General features: G+C 35.9%; 3 protein-coding genes across 6 annotated transcripts; 1 reads left to right on the plus strand and 2 right to left on the minus strand.

The window, feature by feature from the left end:
• On the minus strand, window positions 207-6925 carry LOC18602823 (probable serine incorporator). 3 transcript variants are annotated; one of them, XM_018118762.1, is made up of 14 exons: window positions 6693-6925; window positions 6504-6603; window positions 5638-5870; window positions 5214-5290; window positions 4594-4753; window positions 4426-4450; window positions 3772-3861; window positions 3381-3552; window positions 2908-2981; window positions 1859-1928; window positions 1576-1647; window positions 1094-1227; window positions 940-1013; window positions 390-481 (listed from the first exon to the last, which is right to left on the minus strand). In XM_018118762.1, exons 3-14 carry the CDS (start codon window positions 5867-5869, stop codon window positions 390-392), a joined length of 1272 nt encoding a protein of 423 aa, XP_017974251.1. In that variant the 5' UTR covers window position 5870; window positions 6504-6603; window positions 6693-6925. The 3 variants fall into 3 exon arrangements, with proteins under 3 accessions (XP_017974249.1, XP_017974251.1, XP_017974250.1); XM_018118761.1 differs by lacking the exon at window positions 6693-6925 and having other exon boundaries at window positions 5638-5871; window positions 6504-6657; XM_018118760.1 differs by lacking the exons at window positions 6504-6603; window positions 6693-6925 and having other exon boundaries at window positions 207-481; window positions 5638-5878.
• Window positions 8610-11217, plus strand: LOC18602825 (PHD finger protein ING1). 2 transcript variants are annotated; one of them, XM_007034437.2, is made up of 7 exons: window positions 8610-8769; window positions 8941-9012; window positions 9195-9382; window positions 9977-10040; window positions 10156-10255; window positions 10553-10730; window positions 10826-11217. In XM_007034437.2, exons 1-7 carry the CDS (start codon window positions 8742-8744, stop codon window positions 10937-10939), a joined length of 744 nt encoding a protein of 247 aa, XP_007034499.1. In that variant the 5' UTR covers window positions 8610-8741; the 3' UTR covers window positions 10940-11217. The 2 variants fall into 2 exon arrangements, with proteins under 2 accessions (XP_007034499.1, XP_007034500.1); XM_007034438.2 differs by having other exon boundaries at window positions 9195-9352.
• Window positions 13186-15451, minus strand: LOC18602826 (GATA transcription factor 1). The gene is made up of 2 exons (XM_007034441.2): window positions 15097-15451; window positions 13186-14253 (listed from the first exon to the last, which is right to left on the minus strand). The coding sequence occupies exons 1-2, from the start codon at window positions 15241-15243 to the stop codon at window positions 13669-13671; spliced, it is 732 nt and encodes a 243-aa protein (XP_007034503.1). The 5' UTR covers window positions 15244-15451; the 3' UTR covers window positions 13186-13668.

Here is a 16014-nt window from a genome sequence, read left to right on the forward strand (position 1 = left end):
GTGGGTGGGATGCATGTATCTGATGGTTTCATCAAATAGCCCAATCTCCAAATTTGGCAAATTGTCATTATTATGTCAAATTGTGGTTACAACTCAACCGATTTCATTTGACAAGCAATAAAAAGGGCCCACTGGGTTACGAACATAGACCAAGGATACATACTAGAGAGCAATTCTACCATTCACAGTTGAGGTGAGAAGGCTAGTAATCATTAATCAATTCAAAGAATTCATTCATTATAAAACCATGATAGATTTCTGAATTCTTGCTTGTTTTATACATAAGCTTGAAGCTCAAATTGGACAAGTAGAACCAGCCAAAAAACAAATGAGGGAAAGAATGAAGAAATAAAACAATGGAGAAGTACAATCTTAGTTGCCAAACAAAATCACGGCAAGGTTGAATCATTTATCTGCTGCACAGACTCCTCATGGTTGATGACCCTGGGTTGCTTCACAACGGGGGCTATCAACTTCCACACTGTATAAAAGAAAAGAAAGAAAGGATAAGTATTAGTCTTTTTCTCCATAGTTGTGGCTCACAACCTGGCTCAGGTTCATATCTTTAACTTGATATGCTTTCACTCCGAAAATTTCATGTGAAAAACTTTTAAAAGTAAATTGTTATTACAATATTGGCTGTAGGTCAGACTTAGTTGGCCTAAAATGATTCCATCAAAGTGCTTGTTTATTAGCCAAATTTTGCACTAGAAATAATCTATAGAATTGGCAAAGAATATAATTAAAATAGGGGATGAAGGGAGTATCTTTGATGCTGCTATAGTTTTGTTTGGTTACTTCCAGTTGACGCTATAATCACATAATCTCAGGCAGATAACTTTTAAAAAAACTGAAGGCATCTAGGGAAGTAAACATCATCTAGTTGCAAAAAGGCAGAAGTGATCTGAAGGGGAAGTAAACCTCATCTAGTTCACTTACTGTATATCGTGGCTGCAAACCACTCATTGATGATTTTCACCCATGTACTTGTCCAGCCAACATCAATGCTCCATCTGATTGTTGTAAAGTGAGTATATGCATATACACTTGAAAAGTATTCTCAGAAAATTTTTCTAAGTAATATACTACTTACTTCCTTGCTGAATTTTCCAGGTTCCAACTGATGAATAACATTGCAAAATACATGGCCCCCAAGGAGAATATCATGTGGAAAAATCCATAGTTATAACGGATATCATCCTCTAGTTTCACCTCATCTTTGCGAAACTGGAAAAGCATAAGAGCTGCTCACTATTTCTTATTAAAACTGATAACAACCAAAAATAATGGTTAAACTTTAGCCCTATATGGTTGCCTTTTGTAGATCATCTCAACTAAGACACACTAAATAGCTGTGTAGCATACATCAGTAGATGCTCTTGAAATCAATGCAATTGTAAACACCGATGTTCTGAAATTAAATTTTGCAACCTTCACTCTCAGCATGCAGCAGAAGTTTGCATGAACAGTTTATTTTTCCTTCTGAACTGCCTGAGAAATTTGTCTTCATTTACAAAGTCTAAATCTATGCTACCAACAAAAATGCAATTAAGCCTGGACAGAGGAGTATTTTACCTGAAATGATTTTGAATCAATCCCTGTTGAAAAGGTTGCCATGACAATGGCACCTATTGCAATCAGGAACCCCTGAAAATGAGGAAAAAACAGAAGACAACACTCAGAGAAATATACAGCGGAAAGGAGGCTGAGAGATGAATTCAAAATTTTCATCAATTCTGGGAGACAAAGTTTGCTTGCAACTGTGTTATGGTTTGAGCTAACAAGTAGAATATACAAGCTTATAATTGCAGAAAATATCTAACAGTCAAAACTGGGAAAAAGAATTTCCAACTCTTACAAGTATGGCGGTCCAATCACCATGTCCATCCTTTGGCTTTTCTAGTTTGCATTTTTCATCAGCTGGTTCACTGGAAAGCCATGTGGTCAAACCAGATGTCAGTTTTTTCTTTTGTTAATTTCTTAAGGCAACTCTGAAAAATTACAAAATATGAGGCTAATAATAGAAATGCAGGAAATCACATCAATTGAAAGCATGCATGAATTAGAGTCGTTTGACCAGAGAAACAATCAAGAATCAATGAAGAAAACAACATTAACTTTAGACCCTGGAATGTCTTCCAACATATTGCAAGTTGGGAATTGATTTGAATTTGATATTGTTAGAAATTAACCTAAATTTTGTTTAATAAAAAAACTAGAGATGGATATTATAGTAGTTCAAACCTAAAATGTCAGCATTTGTAAAGAAAAACTAGAAGCAACATTGGCAAATCTGAACGAGATAATGCTGCTAAGGTACTAAAGTGACAGTTGAAATTGAGCCATTATGACACCAGTAGTGACCCTCAAACAATGAAAGTAAGTGACTCACTCCTTTAATCTTCAACAATAACATTAATTGGACTGTAAGTATGAAAAAAGGATCATAACATATATAGTAGAAGAGGAAGAGAAAACTTAGACTTCCTTTAAAGTGACATTTTCAGGAGAAGCACTACATTTATAATATACTCTACTGGCTGAGATATATGCAGTTAAACCAAATTTCAAATATTGCAGTTAAGTTTAGCCTTCATAGTGGCATTATGATCAAGCACATACTAAGCAATTACTCTTCTTCCTGCTACCTTTCAAGCCCTTGATCTTAAAGGCAAACACTTATCTATCTAACTATTAAAACACAAGGAGGGCAATATTAGAGCATTGCTATGTTGATCCACAATAGGCACTGAAATAACGTCATCGATATATCAATAGATTGTTTTTCCTTAGCACTATTAATGGCACAATAATAAATTTTGAAGCAAGAAACACAAGGTGGCTCATATTGGGTGACCTTCAACTCGAACTATTGCAGCAGGTTAGAATATGGGATGAAGTCCTAACCTTCTAATAGCAGACCAACAGAGGAAAACAACATAAGAAGCCATAATTCCTGAAGACAAAAGACCTCTATTAACCTGCATCAAGTATAAAATGGTAATACTCTTTATATCAAATCATTTAGATGAAGAGAATTTTTAGCATAGAAAAGTCAGTTATTAATTGCAGTTATGACACAACATCACAGCAGAAAAAAGAAAATAACACATAAAAGTTCCATAGAAATCATATTTTAGTAGAGTTGCATGTTTCATATTGTCACAGGTAGTAGATGATGTTCCACACTGTAAAATGCAAAAAGTTCATCATAGTGATAACATAACCACATGCTGAAAATGCATATATATGCCTGCAAATCTTTAATGCTAGCCCCTTCCCAAAGTTATATTATCTGCATCATTGGAAAAAGTGCTGAAAAGTCCTCAGAGTTGGCAATAAATGATATTCCAAAGAAACTGATTCCTTGAAAAGCATACCTTTGAATGCAAGGACATAGCCATCATCACTATGAGCAGAATGGAAGTCCATGTAATGAAGAATATGTTGAGAGAACATGCTGGTCTTGGGGCATAAAAATAGTACATAGACACAATTCCACAGATTGAAGCAACATAAAAAACTGTTGAGGTAAATAATGCAAAGAAGCAGCTGCAGACGGACAAGAAGATGGTTATACATTAGCAAATACTTATTCAATTTCAAGAAAATGAAAAAGGCCTAAAATGTTATCTTATCCATAAATTATATTGCAATCATTTTAATTACTTGATAAGATTATGCTTTTAATGCCGCATGACCTCAATCCGTGGTTGACTCCAATTCTATAATTTTAATGATATAAAGCCTTTGTTAGAAGGTAAAAAATACCTTTGTTTCCTTTGCTCATCAGGTGCCCAGTTGTTATTCCACCATCCAATAAACTCAATCACGCTTATAAGTTGCAGAAGGAGAAAAATCCTATATCACATGAGCAAAAAACTACATATTTACTCTTACACTCAAAAGCTAATATACAAGTAAAAACAAAATTCATTTTCATTGTTGTCAATTTCTTTCAGGAGTTTGAAAATGAGACAATAAATTCTTTTGAGTGCTGATTGAAGCCCTCTCCATGTCCTAATAGTTTATTTTGTTATTCTGCTCCAATATAGTGAATCAAAACTTTCTATTTCTTCATGCAAGTAATAAGTCCATTCTGGTTTGCCTTGAAACTTACTTTGATTCTGATTCATATATCATTTTGCTGCTGAAAATGAATGATTCAGTATCTATGTGACATGTGAGGCATGCTTTAAGTAATTAGGAGAAGAACGCATGAAATTATACCAAGTATAGCAGATAGATATCTTTATATTGTCTTTTCAGATTAATATCGAATCAGAAAGGCAGGTTGCTTTAGGACACTTTAAATGGTCGTAATATTAGATTACAATTTGCACCATGATGTCAATAAGATTATAGTTGATCATGATTTCATAAAATGAAGAGCTGTTAATTAAAGGTTGGAAGTATAAAGAATACCCTGCACCAATGCGAGCAACTTCTCCTGCAAGAAGAGAAAATAAGCTCCTTAGTTCATGGTAGAAAGCCCTTTTCTGTAGTTTGTAGATGATAGCTCCTCATGATCTAAATGTTTAAGTTAAGGTTAAATTTTCAAGTTCATAGATTTGGCTTTCAAAGCAAACATACCATATATGTGAATAAAATCTGGAGGGAGGAAGAATGGAACCACAATTGATACAACCAATAGGACAAACTTCAACGCCCACCATCCTGAGTGCCATTTACTGCAAGTTTCAAATAATTTTCTTGTACTAAATGTGGTAAGAAACATGAGAAAGAAAAATATCTGAACTCTATGTCAAGGAACCTGATTTTCAATGATCGGAAAGTGAGAATCTAATTATATGAGTAACAGAACAAGGATAAAACAGTTTCCTAAAACTAAACAGCGTTGGTAAGCTCTGGCATTTTGTAAGAAGACTAAGACTCCGGCAGGACTTTTTCAGATGTTACGACTGTTTATTGGGTTCGGACATTTTCTGGACACAGGAAAGTAGCATTATATCCCAAAACCCAGTATAATACTTCAAGGAAGAAAGAACAGGAAAGATTGGATTTTTTCCTTTTTCCTAAAGGAGAAAGCAGCATATTATAGGAGTATAATAATTATGGACAGATGATAAATAAAAGGTCCACAGAGTGAGATTCCAGCTTCCAGTTTCTCAATCCTGAATATAATGACAGAAAGTTGAGAATTTCTTGTGGAAGGATGGAGAAAACTTGAAACAATGTTGAATGAAAGATACAAAACATCCTAAGCTCACACGGAGAACTCCCATTGTGTGAAAACAATCACTTCCACTGACTCCACAAGCTTTTCTATCTGTAAAAAAAATATTTTCCATATATAAATATGCAAGCAAAAATAAATAAAGCATGTAAATAATATTTTGTAACCATGTTCATAAGAGGTGTCTTCAACAACTGCACATGTCAGTAGCAGATTATGACATTCTAAGGGTACAACAAGGAGTATATGCCCAATAGGACCCACAATTTGAGATTAAAATATATGAATCCTCAAATTGAGGTTGATCTTGGTGAAGAGAGTCATGGCTCTAGAGGTTGTGCTTGTTTGTGCAATTTCTTTACAAAGGGTAGAAACCAAATGCTAATTTATGAGAACATTCTAATAAACTTTTTGGAGTTCAGAAAGGAAAATTGACTTACAGTACAGTCGGGGTAAGACACTTTGTCCATAATCGCGAATGAACCAGGCAGTAAGATTAATTATGAAGAAGATCAAGCCATAAAAGTATCTGGCTCGGAGTGACTTCTTCCTTTCTGCAGAACAATCCACATTCGTTGGCTCCATTGATGCCTTTACCCGCTGAACAAGCTGAGAGTTGCTTGAACTTATATGTAACACGCTAGCTTCAACTGCTGCAGCAGACCCACTCATTTCTGCCATTTCAAGCATTAAAATGTTGTTAACTGAATAGCTCAGTACTTCAATTCTAGACTGTGGTCTGTAATATTTCATACACTATAGTAGAATACTACAAGAATTTTTTCTATGAGGAAAAAAAGAAAGGAGGTGCTACTGAATTGGGTAAACCAGAATGCATATATCTTGTGATGTTGAAAGCTTTCTAAATTGATTTCAAACAACAGAAATATGTACTTTTGGAGTTTGGTAGAGAATTGCATTATCCAGAAGTGTATACAGCAGATTTGCAGCTTCTTCCGAGATTCAAGAATGTATTGAATCAGATAAATATTTAGGAAATGTTGAAATCTTTTAAAGTAAATTTCATTTTTCCATACCACCACTGTAAATAATGCTTTTCTCTGAAAAACAATGTGAGGTTTAACTTTACATTGGCAATGGTTAGAAAACCAGCATTTTCTCACAAAGAACAAAATTCTGAAAGCCATTGTTCTAGCATCTAACTGTGGACATAGAAGAACACTCAAAACCATGAAAGAAGATCTCTTGGACGGCCATGATAACAAGGGAATCCAGATGATAATAAATGTAATACAAAAGAAAGAAAATATACAGTAAGAAAACGAAAAAGGTTGAAACTTCAAACCTTTTGCTTCTGGGGCCTGATCCCTGGACTGCAAATCGAGGCTTGACAGTCCCCAAGAAGATAAATATAAATGAATCTCCTAGAGCACGCGTTAAAGTAACTAATAAGAAGAGCACCAAACACCCATGAAGAAGCAGTTTAAAAAAAAAAAAGCATTAAATAGCAGCCTACTGAGTACTGAGTACATACTGCATAGCCGTTGCTTCTTTTCTGCCCTTTTTGCATGTTCGCTTTTTTTATAATGTAATGATGATATTCTAATCAAACAATATTAACCCAAAGTTTGAAACATAAGCTTCATTGCTTTTCTTTACTGTCATGCTTTGCTTTTTCTTTGTCCATTTTTGACTATTATATGCAATCTACCATTGTACATACAGCTCATTATCTTGAAGCCTGTAAGTTTCTTTCATTTTCTAACACCTTCTACACAGCAAACATGATAAGATTAGTCATGACAACAAGAAATAGTAGTAAACGTGTAAGGGAACAATTGAGGAAGCATCTTCACTAACATATTTGCCCCATAAAAAACCTTTTTTATTATTTTCACACATGATAGATATGTTTTTGGTTTTCACATTATGAACTAGCTAAGTAACTTCCATATTTATCCGAAAAGGGAAGAAGGATTCATTTGGCATATAAATTTCTCTTCTCACTGTTAGTAAACATAAACTTATTTTCATCCTTACCTTAGGATACTATTATTAATTAACTTATTGATATATGCATTCGAATATTTAACCTTAATGAGTAGGGTTAAAATTTTTCTACTCTCAAATATATATAAAAAAAAAAAGCTTATTTATATAGGATTGTCATTACCCAAAAATGTTACAAAATCCTTTCTTATTAGGTTAGGAATGGCTTTAAAAATTAAAACAAATTGAAAAAGGTGTAAATAAAGTAAGAATGAAAACATTCTTATATAAATGTGGGAAAGGGACAGGAGAAATTAAGCTGGTGGGGCAGGAGTCTTCTGACTAATTAAACACCCAAGTATAGCATGGATTTTATATTATATTATAACATATTAATAATAATAAAGGGGAGGTGTGGATGATTAAGATTAATGATTGTTTGATTATGAAGAGAGAAAAAAGTAAGTATTATGGTTAAGGACAAAAAATGTCGTGACAAAACTCATCATGTCCTTGATTTTCCTCCTCCTGATTTTGAGAGAGCGTGTGGGGACCACCCGCACAGCACCATCACGCGGCGCTCTCATCACCACCACGCGGCGCTCTCATCACCACCATTCGCTCCTTTCTAATTTGCAAGCCAAAGGGCTCTGGCGCCTTACTCAATTCCTATTTAAATTTCTGTACTTGTTGACACGGCTTCTCTTTCTGCTACTATCTATTGTAGTTTCTCTTGCACCCAAATGTTTTGTTGGATTGGGCAGGAAAGAATTCAATCCAAAACCAGCAAGTTAACTAATAACGGCAGTTTCTGGTCAGACCTAAACTTGACTTAATCATGTTATCAAGTTTAAGTCTCATCACTGTTGTACATTAACCTTTTCTTGTTTTAGCTTTTATCTTGGTAATCACCTTTTCCTTATGACAATTTATGGAGAGTTGGCCATTCACTAAGAGACACTGTTTCCTAGAACCCATGAAGTCTTTCTAGGCGTTAATAATAATTGGGTTTAGGTTTGCCTTTGCTAATAGTTGAGTGGGGAATACATAAGATCAAGTCCTAAAAAGGGATAGGATTAGGAATGACATTGGGTTAGGTATAGATTGGCAAGAATGCTAAGGGAGGGTATTAATTATGTTATATTAACTTAAGATGTTGAGTAAGAGTGAGTATGTTATGCTTTTATAATTTTTTACATTAATTTTTATTTACAATAAATAAAACAACTGGAAAAAAAAAATATATATATATATATATATAAACTTATTCTGTAAGGAAAATATATTTATTATTTCAATTCTACATTAATTTTATTTTTTAAAAATACATAAAACGAAATTTCAAGGCTCAATTCAAACATTTTCAACTTCAACCATTGTGGAACGCCGACGTTTCGACTCGCATCAAAGAGGTTGGTCCCATCTTCGTAATTATCTGAAGACGGTAAGGCTAAATATGTCATTCGGTGGATGGAAAAATAACCCGATTTCAGCTTCTAGGGCTTCAAGTTCGTTACACCGGTGGCGGGACGAAAATCTGGGACATTTCCCATCGAAATTCAACTGCCAAATTCTAAAACCCTAAATCCCTAAAATGTCCTTCATCGATGAATTTCAAGCCGGTAACTTCTCCCTTTTCCAATTCTCTCCCTTTTTTTCTAATTTAATTTCTTTTGGTTCTTTTTTTTACCTCCTATGTTCTAAAATTTTTTTCAAAAAAACCTAATTTAAAATTCCTGCTATGAGATGCTAATTAATTTAATTTTAAAATTATTTTTATTGAAATTTTACAGATTTGGAAGCATTGCCCAATATTCTTCAGAAAAAGTATGCGTTGATGCGTGATCTTGACAAAAGTTTACAAGGTATTCCTTTACTAGTTAATTTATAACTCTTTTGGAATTCATTTGAAATTTGTAATTTTTCTTTGTTAACAATCCAACAAAAAGAAATAACTTCAAACATATTAAATTCAAAATCAATCATTGATATGAAATCCCATTTTAATTCAGTTCGAAATACTACCTTTTGTTGTTTTTGTGAACAGAAATTGTGAGGCAAAATGAACAACGCTGTGAACAAGAAATAGAGGATATAAGACGAGGCGTCAGGGCTGGAAACATTACACCAGATACTTCACTTCTTAGATTTTCAGACGAGGCACTTGACGAACAAAAGCATAGCATTAGGATTGCGGATGAAAAGGTTGCCTTGGCAATTCAGGCATATGATTTAGTGTGTGGTTTTTCCTCAGAACTCCGATATTTGATTCAGTGCATGTATTTATCTGATGCATATGCCATAACTATGATTCAGAATTCCGATTGCTTTTTGATTCTTGGCTTGCATTTTTGCTGTTCTATGGCAGTGCTCTAGTGGAGAAAAGTGTAAGTATTCAATGCTGTTAGATTCTTTTCGCATTGGCTACCTTAGGAGATAGAGGTGGGGTTTCTACCATCTTTTAATTGGGTGCATGTTTTTGAGGTTAACACTTCAAAAGTCTGTAGGATATGGTGTTTTCTGTGTGGTCTTACTCTGTCACATGGATCAGTGACCAAAGAGTTACAAATAAAAAGTCATATCAATAACATCGTTGATGGTTCTCTTTCTCATGAAGTAAATATTTGTATTATTCCGTTGTGGAAAGAATTCAAAGTTGATTGGTTTCATTTTTAATATGATTGCCAAATTGATATTAGCTTTAAGGTGACTATATTTGTATGAAATCCTCCCTCTTGTAACAGAAAGCATATTAAGATTTCAATGCTGGATGGAACTAGCTTTGCATCCTTATCACTTAAACCTGTTTATGATGTAATCATGTTTTAGGTTGATTCACATATACAGCAACTTGATCAATATTTGAAAAAGTCTGATGAAGAGCTACGGCGTGGTATGTTGCTTAATTTCCACTTCCACTGTTATTTAGTGTATCCTTTGTTTGCTTTTAAGCCCCTCCACCTGCATTGCAATTTTTAATTTGCACCTGTAATATGTTTTTCTGACAGAAAGAGAGAATGCTGCTGCTACTGCATCCTCTGGTCCAAGTCCTGATAGTACCACTAAATCTGGAAGGCCTAGTGAAAGTGGAAGAGGAGGGCGTAAAAAGTACGCACTTATCATGCATAAGCTCATTTATGCATCCAGTTTTGATTCCTACTTCTGAGGAGGCTCTTTTTTGAATATTAATTTATCAATATAATATGACTGGAATTTGCTAAAATTACTTATTAACAGTATGAAATGGATTCTAGTGTAAAGGATTGTATTTTTTCTATTTCAGAAGGAGCAGAATTTTGGAAAAAATCATACCGAGAAAAAAAAAAATCTCATATTCCTTCCATTACATGCAACATATGTTTCACTGGTATATATGATGTCATTTGAACCACATATTTCCCACAGAACACGTCTGGCAACAGCAGCAGCAGCCGCGGCAGCTGCTGCGGCAACTGAAGTGGCGGCAGCAGCAGCAAATCCAACTGGTATGGAACTAGATTTGCCAGTGGATCCTAATGAGCCCACTTACTGTTTGTGCAACCAAGTTAGCTATGGAGAGATGGTTGCATGTGATAACCCTGATGTATGTAACTAAGTTCTTTATATATTTTCTCTGAAACTATTTTTGTTTGCACTCCCTGTTTTTGATCTGATGAAACTCTTTGCTCCTTTTCACAGTGCAAGATAGAATGGTTCCACTTTGGCTGTGTTGGTCTGAAAGAACAGCCAAAAGGGAAATGGTATTGTTCAGATTGTGCAGCACTGAGAAATCGTCGTAAAGGCAGGGGATGATAAATGTTTTCTTGTCTGGAAAGTGTGCTACTGCATTTGGACAGCCGTCATGTGAAAGCTAACGTTTTACAGCCACATAATCAGGCTGTTAACATTTTCAATTTCATGCTTCTTTGATTGTATCTCTCTCATGTTCTAGTAAGCTTTGTCTTTTAACTATTTTAGCTTTGCTATATAGCTATTTGGATGCTTGTACGATTTTGTTCAAGAGCATTTTGCTTGAGATCCATGCTGTAAATAAATTCTTCTAATTGTTTAGAGTGTTGATTTGCATTGAAGATGATGCTTTGGTAATTTTCTGTTGGCTGGTTAAAGTCGTTAATAAACATTGTTGTATTTAGGTAAGTTTTAACACAAACCATCTCTCTTCGGTTTCACGCTGCCGATAAAAAACGTTGAGGGTTCAGTATGAAGTTGAGTGTTAAGACCTAGGTCTAGAGTGCGACTGTTGGTGCATTAACCGACTTGGTAACTTTTTCTTTTTGTCCCCTTTGATAAGATAGACACTGGCCGTCTAAAGTTTAAAGCAGAAGTTTATCTGAATTCCAAGACTTCTGCTGAACCCAGTCCCTGAGTTTTCCGGCTTTCAGTTGTAACAGTAGCGTCAAGGTGTGCTTCACCAGGTTGAAGTAAACAAGCATAGCTGGAACAACTGCAGTAGCATCAAGGATTGAGTAAACTACAACGACATGGATCCCAGTGAAACCAGGAAGAAGAGGGCCAAGCACTTCATGGTTTGATGGTAATCAGCCACTCGCAGCAGTCACTTAAAATCTCATGCGTTTGAATTGCTGATGAATGCTTGAGTCACTGATAAGCACCCTAAATAGTTTTCGAGAGGCAACTAGGGCTGCAAGCTCCTGATGTTAGCTTTCTGTGCAGGGTATATAATCTGTTAACTTGTCTATTTTCATCCTGAACATCAAGTCACTGATTAACTTGCTTTCTTGCTCAAGCTAAGCAGCAAAGGAAAAGGGAAACTGAAAAATGAGCATCAAGGTCGGACCACTTAGCACTAGCTGCTGGAGGAGTTCTTGACGTCTCTGTCAGCTAATTTTATTGAAGTGAGCTCTGTCATGCAATGTTCCGTCGAAGTTCATGTTGTTTTGATCTTTTGACAGTCTTTCCCACATGATACCCAGAAAGAGGGAGATAAGAACAGTAACCGAAATTCATTGCAAGTGCTTACATCAATCACAGTCAACAGCTTAAGGAAGATTGTCTTTTTTTTTTTTTTTCATATTCCAAAAAGATATGCTCCATACAAACCAATTCTTGCTATAACCAGAGATGGCTTTGTCCTTGATCACCAAAACTACCTACAACTTGCTTTTTCATTATACTAGCACGTAGGCCTTTCAATTGAAACAATTAAAGACTTAAAATCAACGAGCTAATACATGCAGAAAGTATGTATAATCATAACTGACAATCAAAAGACTTGACAAAAATAAATCTTCTAAAACAGAATTAAAAGACTTAAAATATCCCTCTTAGACTTATGAAAGGGATTGTAGACAAATTTTCATCACTGCCAATACAGGAAATCATTTCTTCCTTTCATGTATACCTATCCAGAAATTTTTTATATGCAAAACAACTCAATTCCTTGATAATTTCCCAAGTGATCACAACTCGCATACCAGTCCAGGTTTAGAACAAAATCAAACCATTGTGCATGACATAAACAAAAAAATTCGAGAATCTTGTTGGGCTTGATAGTTTGTGGCTGCAATCAACTATTTACAAACGGCCAGATCTTGCAAGGCAAAATTTCAAGTCAGTATTCCTTCTGTGCTTTCCATAGATATAATAGCTGTGGTCTATAGCCTCTGTACAACAAAATCCACGGAATCATCCCAATTTGAACAAGAAGCCTGCTCCACATGACCAGAGTTCCAGTCCCACAATCTCGCAAACAAAGTAAAACACATTTGACTTCTTGTTCTTTTCATGCCAGCACTCATTATCTACATACTCTACTGAGTTAGGAATGTTCATCCTCATCTTACCATTTCAAATCAATCACACAGATGAATCTTAGTCATGAGTTCTCCTGTAATCTCCGAAATTGATGATTTATGCACCGAAAATCCAAGGCTATGTACAAAATTTTACCAGCCTTCCCAGAAGAAGAATCAATCCATGAAGAAAACTTATGAAGAAGCTACGAGGAAAAACAATTCTGTGGATAGCAGCCATGAGATACTCCAGAGTACAGTTTATAATGCTTTGAGTGAACTTGATACATTCAAGAAAACGAACCGAGGCTAGAGCTCACCAACGGCAACTCTCTCACTATCCATAACAAATAAGTTAGCTCAAAATATTCAAACCTGAGTGTATTACAACCCAAATACAAAAATCAACCAAAACCCTCGTTCTTGCAATCCACATTTTGACCAAAACCAAAAACCAAAATGGTTCAAGAATTGGACAAAAACCAATTAAACACTATTCCTTTTTTCATTTGGAAAAACATCATCCAACCAACCAAAACACACTAAAGTCAAAATTTCCGTAAAGGATTTTCAACTTCATCAAAAACAAAAATCAAAATAAAAATAGTAACTTTCACTAATCCAATCTAGCCCCATTACAACCAAACTCCTAATTCACTCCTACAGTAACTACACTAACTTAAAAATAAAAATAAACAACAAAATTTAAAAAAAATATATAGAAAGAAAGAAAGGAAAAAAAAATGCAGTGCTCAGCTCACCAGAACACTACCCTTTATCCATAGGCTTCATTGCAGAAAACCCAAACTGCTTCTGCCTCCTCATCTCTAATATCTTCCGGTGGGAATTCGAGTGCAACTCAATCGAAAACGTAGGACTACTTGCTGGACGATACTCAGGTACCAACCGCCCGGACTTATACCTCACTCCACAAGCATTGCAAAGCGTTTTAGGTCCAAGTGGCCCTGCCCTCCATTGCGGTGTCTTTTCCGCCCCACAATGCTGGCATTTCCTTCCAATAGTCCTCGAACCCGCCCCCTTCACATGGGCACTGGCATTCTTCACATTCTCCTGAACCCACCAGCTGTTTTCCTGGTTTCTCAAGTCCCGACATTTGCGCAGACGCTTAGAACGCGCTTTAACGGGCACTTTAAGATTGCCACAACAATACATTACAATGTTTCCATTGGTTAAGGTTGAGCTACCGGAACTGTTGCTGCTGCTATTGCTGTTATCCAGTACTGACACCGGGCTCTGGTGCTTCGCCGCGGTCCCTAAAATATCGACGAATGTTTCCACGGATGGAAATGCATCCTTGTTTGATATCCATTCCAGTTCTTCCTCTGCAAATTCCTGCAAAAAAAAAAAAAAAAAAAAAAAAACCCTCCTTAACTCAGCTGATTGACTCAGTTAACTCGAACGAGTCATAAAACTAATGAACAAGTGGTTTCTTTTTTTTTATTATTATGGGGCACTTGCGGGGAAAAAGACAAAAGTAGGTCTTGTGTAGGATTCACGTGCGACAAGTAGAAGAGAATGTTTGAAAGTTGGACAAAATTGACTTTTCATACAAGTGAGTGGAATTATGATAAAGATTTATAATGGAGTGCTCGTATCAATTATTTTTATTTCTTGGGAGAGCGAAAATGGAAACCTCGCTGGACATTTATTAGTACAGCGCTAAGCCTGGCAAGCAACAGCTCACATCAATAATGACCCCTCGCCCTTTTGAAATATCAGTACACCGAAACTACCCTTCAACATGATGTCCATAATACGGGGTCTTATCCAAAAATGTGAATGAATGTCATGGGTAAATTTGTCCTGATCGAAAAAAATCATGGGGCCAATCAATAATAGGCCCGCAAGAATCGGTTTCCACCAAGCCATCCGTTTCCCGAAAAAAAAAATAATAAAAATATCATGTGACAAAGTGCCTGTTCAATTTAATGCCGTGCTCTCTGACCCGACCCGGGCCATTCTCAGTGTTGACTCGGAACAAATAGCCCGAGTCTACTCAAGCCAAACGCTACTACCCCAACCGAGTCGGGGCCGAGTCAGCTCTCCTCCCCAGTTCCCCCAGCATCCAAAACCCTACCAACAGCAAATACTCGGCCGAGTTAGCACCAAACTCGGCCTCTTTCAGCCCTCTCCAAAAAAAAAATAAAGCATAAACCCATGAAAAAAAAGACTTACAGGAAAAGAACGGTTAGCGTTAAGAGAAGAAGAAGTGTTAAGCTTTGAAGACTTGTTGTTTTCTTCATCTTCATCTTCCTCTCCGACGTCGGAGCCAAAGTCCAATAAGTTTTCGTCAAAGGAAGCCGCCATGTCAAAAGCTTCCATTTCTGGACCAAACCCTACCTTCTCAACAAAAGGATTTTTTTTTTTAATCTGCTTATCTTTTCAGACAACGCAAAAAGAAAAGAACCAGAACAATATGAAGAAGTAGCCCTTTTTTTTTGTTTTAGTGGGAAAACGAGGGGAGGTCGATTTTTTAGGGTTCTTTTATTATTTATTTTCCTTTTTCAGTTTTTTTTAACTCTTTTGATTTTTCCTTTTTCTATAACGTACATTGATGAGTAATGCTCGTCTGTAAATCTGGTCCTCATTCTTTTCACCTTTTCTTGAATTAAGGACCGTTCGATGAATCTTTTAAAAGATTGTTTTTTTTTTTGGTACCTGACAGTGGGACCCCGTTAACGGTAATCAAGGAGTGGATAGAGGGGAAGAGGTTCACTGTAATTATGGTGAACGTGATTAAATATATTTTCCCAGCAGTTTTCAGTTAATTATGTCACGTGAACTTTCCATAATTGATTCATGAGGGGTATGAGTGTAAATATGGAGAAAGATTGAGGTATTATTGGAATATTCGAAGTCTAGAATTTTTGCCATTTATTTTTCTTTTCTTACTCTTTTTTCAGTCGAAGGGTTAAATTAAAGAAGGGATGGGGAGGGCCGCTTACGCAACGGCCTGCCCTAACAAGGGACGACTTTAACAATGATTCTTCGCCAATTAGCTCCAGAATCCCACGTAATTGCACAAATGGGATTAGGCCACGTAGGTTAGGTGGGGATTGTTTCGAAATAATGTTTGAAATCTTTGACTTGCCC

This window comes from Theobroma cacao, chromosome 4, assembly GCF_000208745.1.
Source record: "Theobroma cacao cultivar B97-61/B2 chromosome 4, Criollo_cocoa_genome_V2, whole genome shotgun sequence".
NCBI lineage: Eukaryota > Viridiplantae > Streptophyta > Magnoliopsida > Malvales > Malvaceae > Theobroma > Theobroma cacao.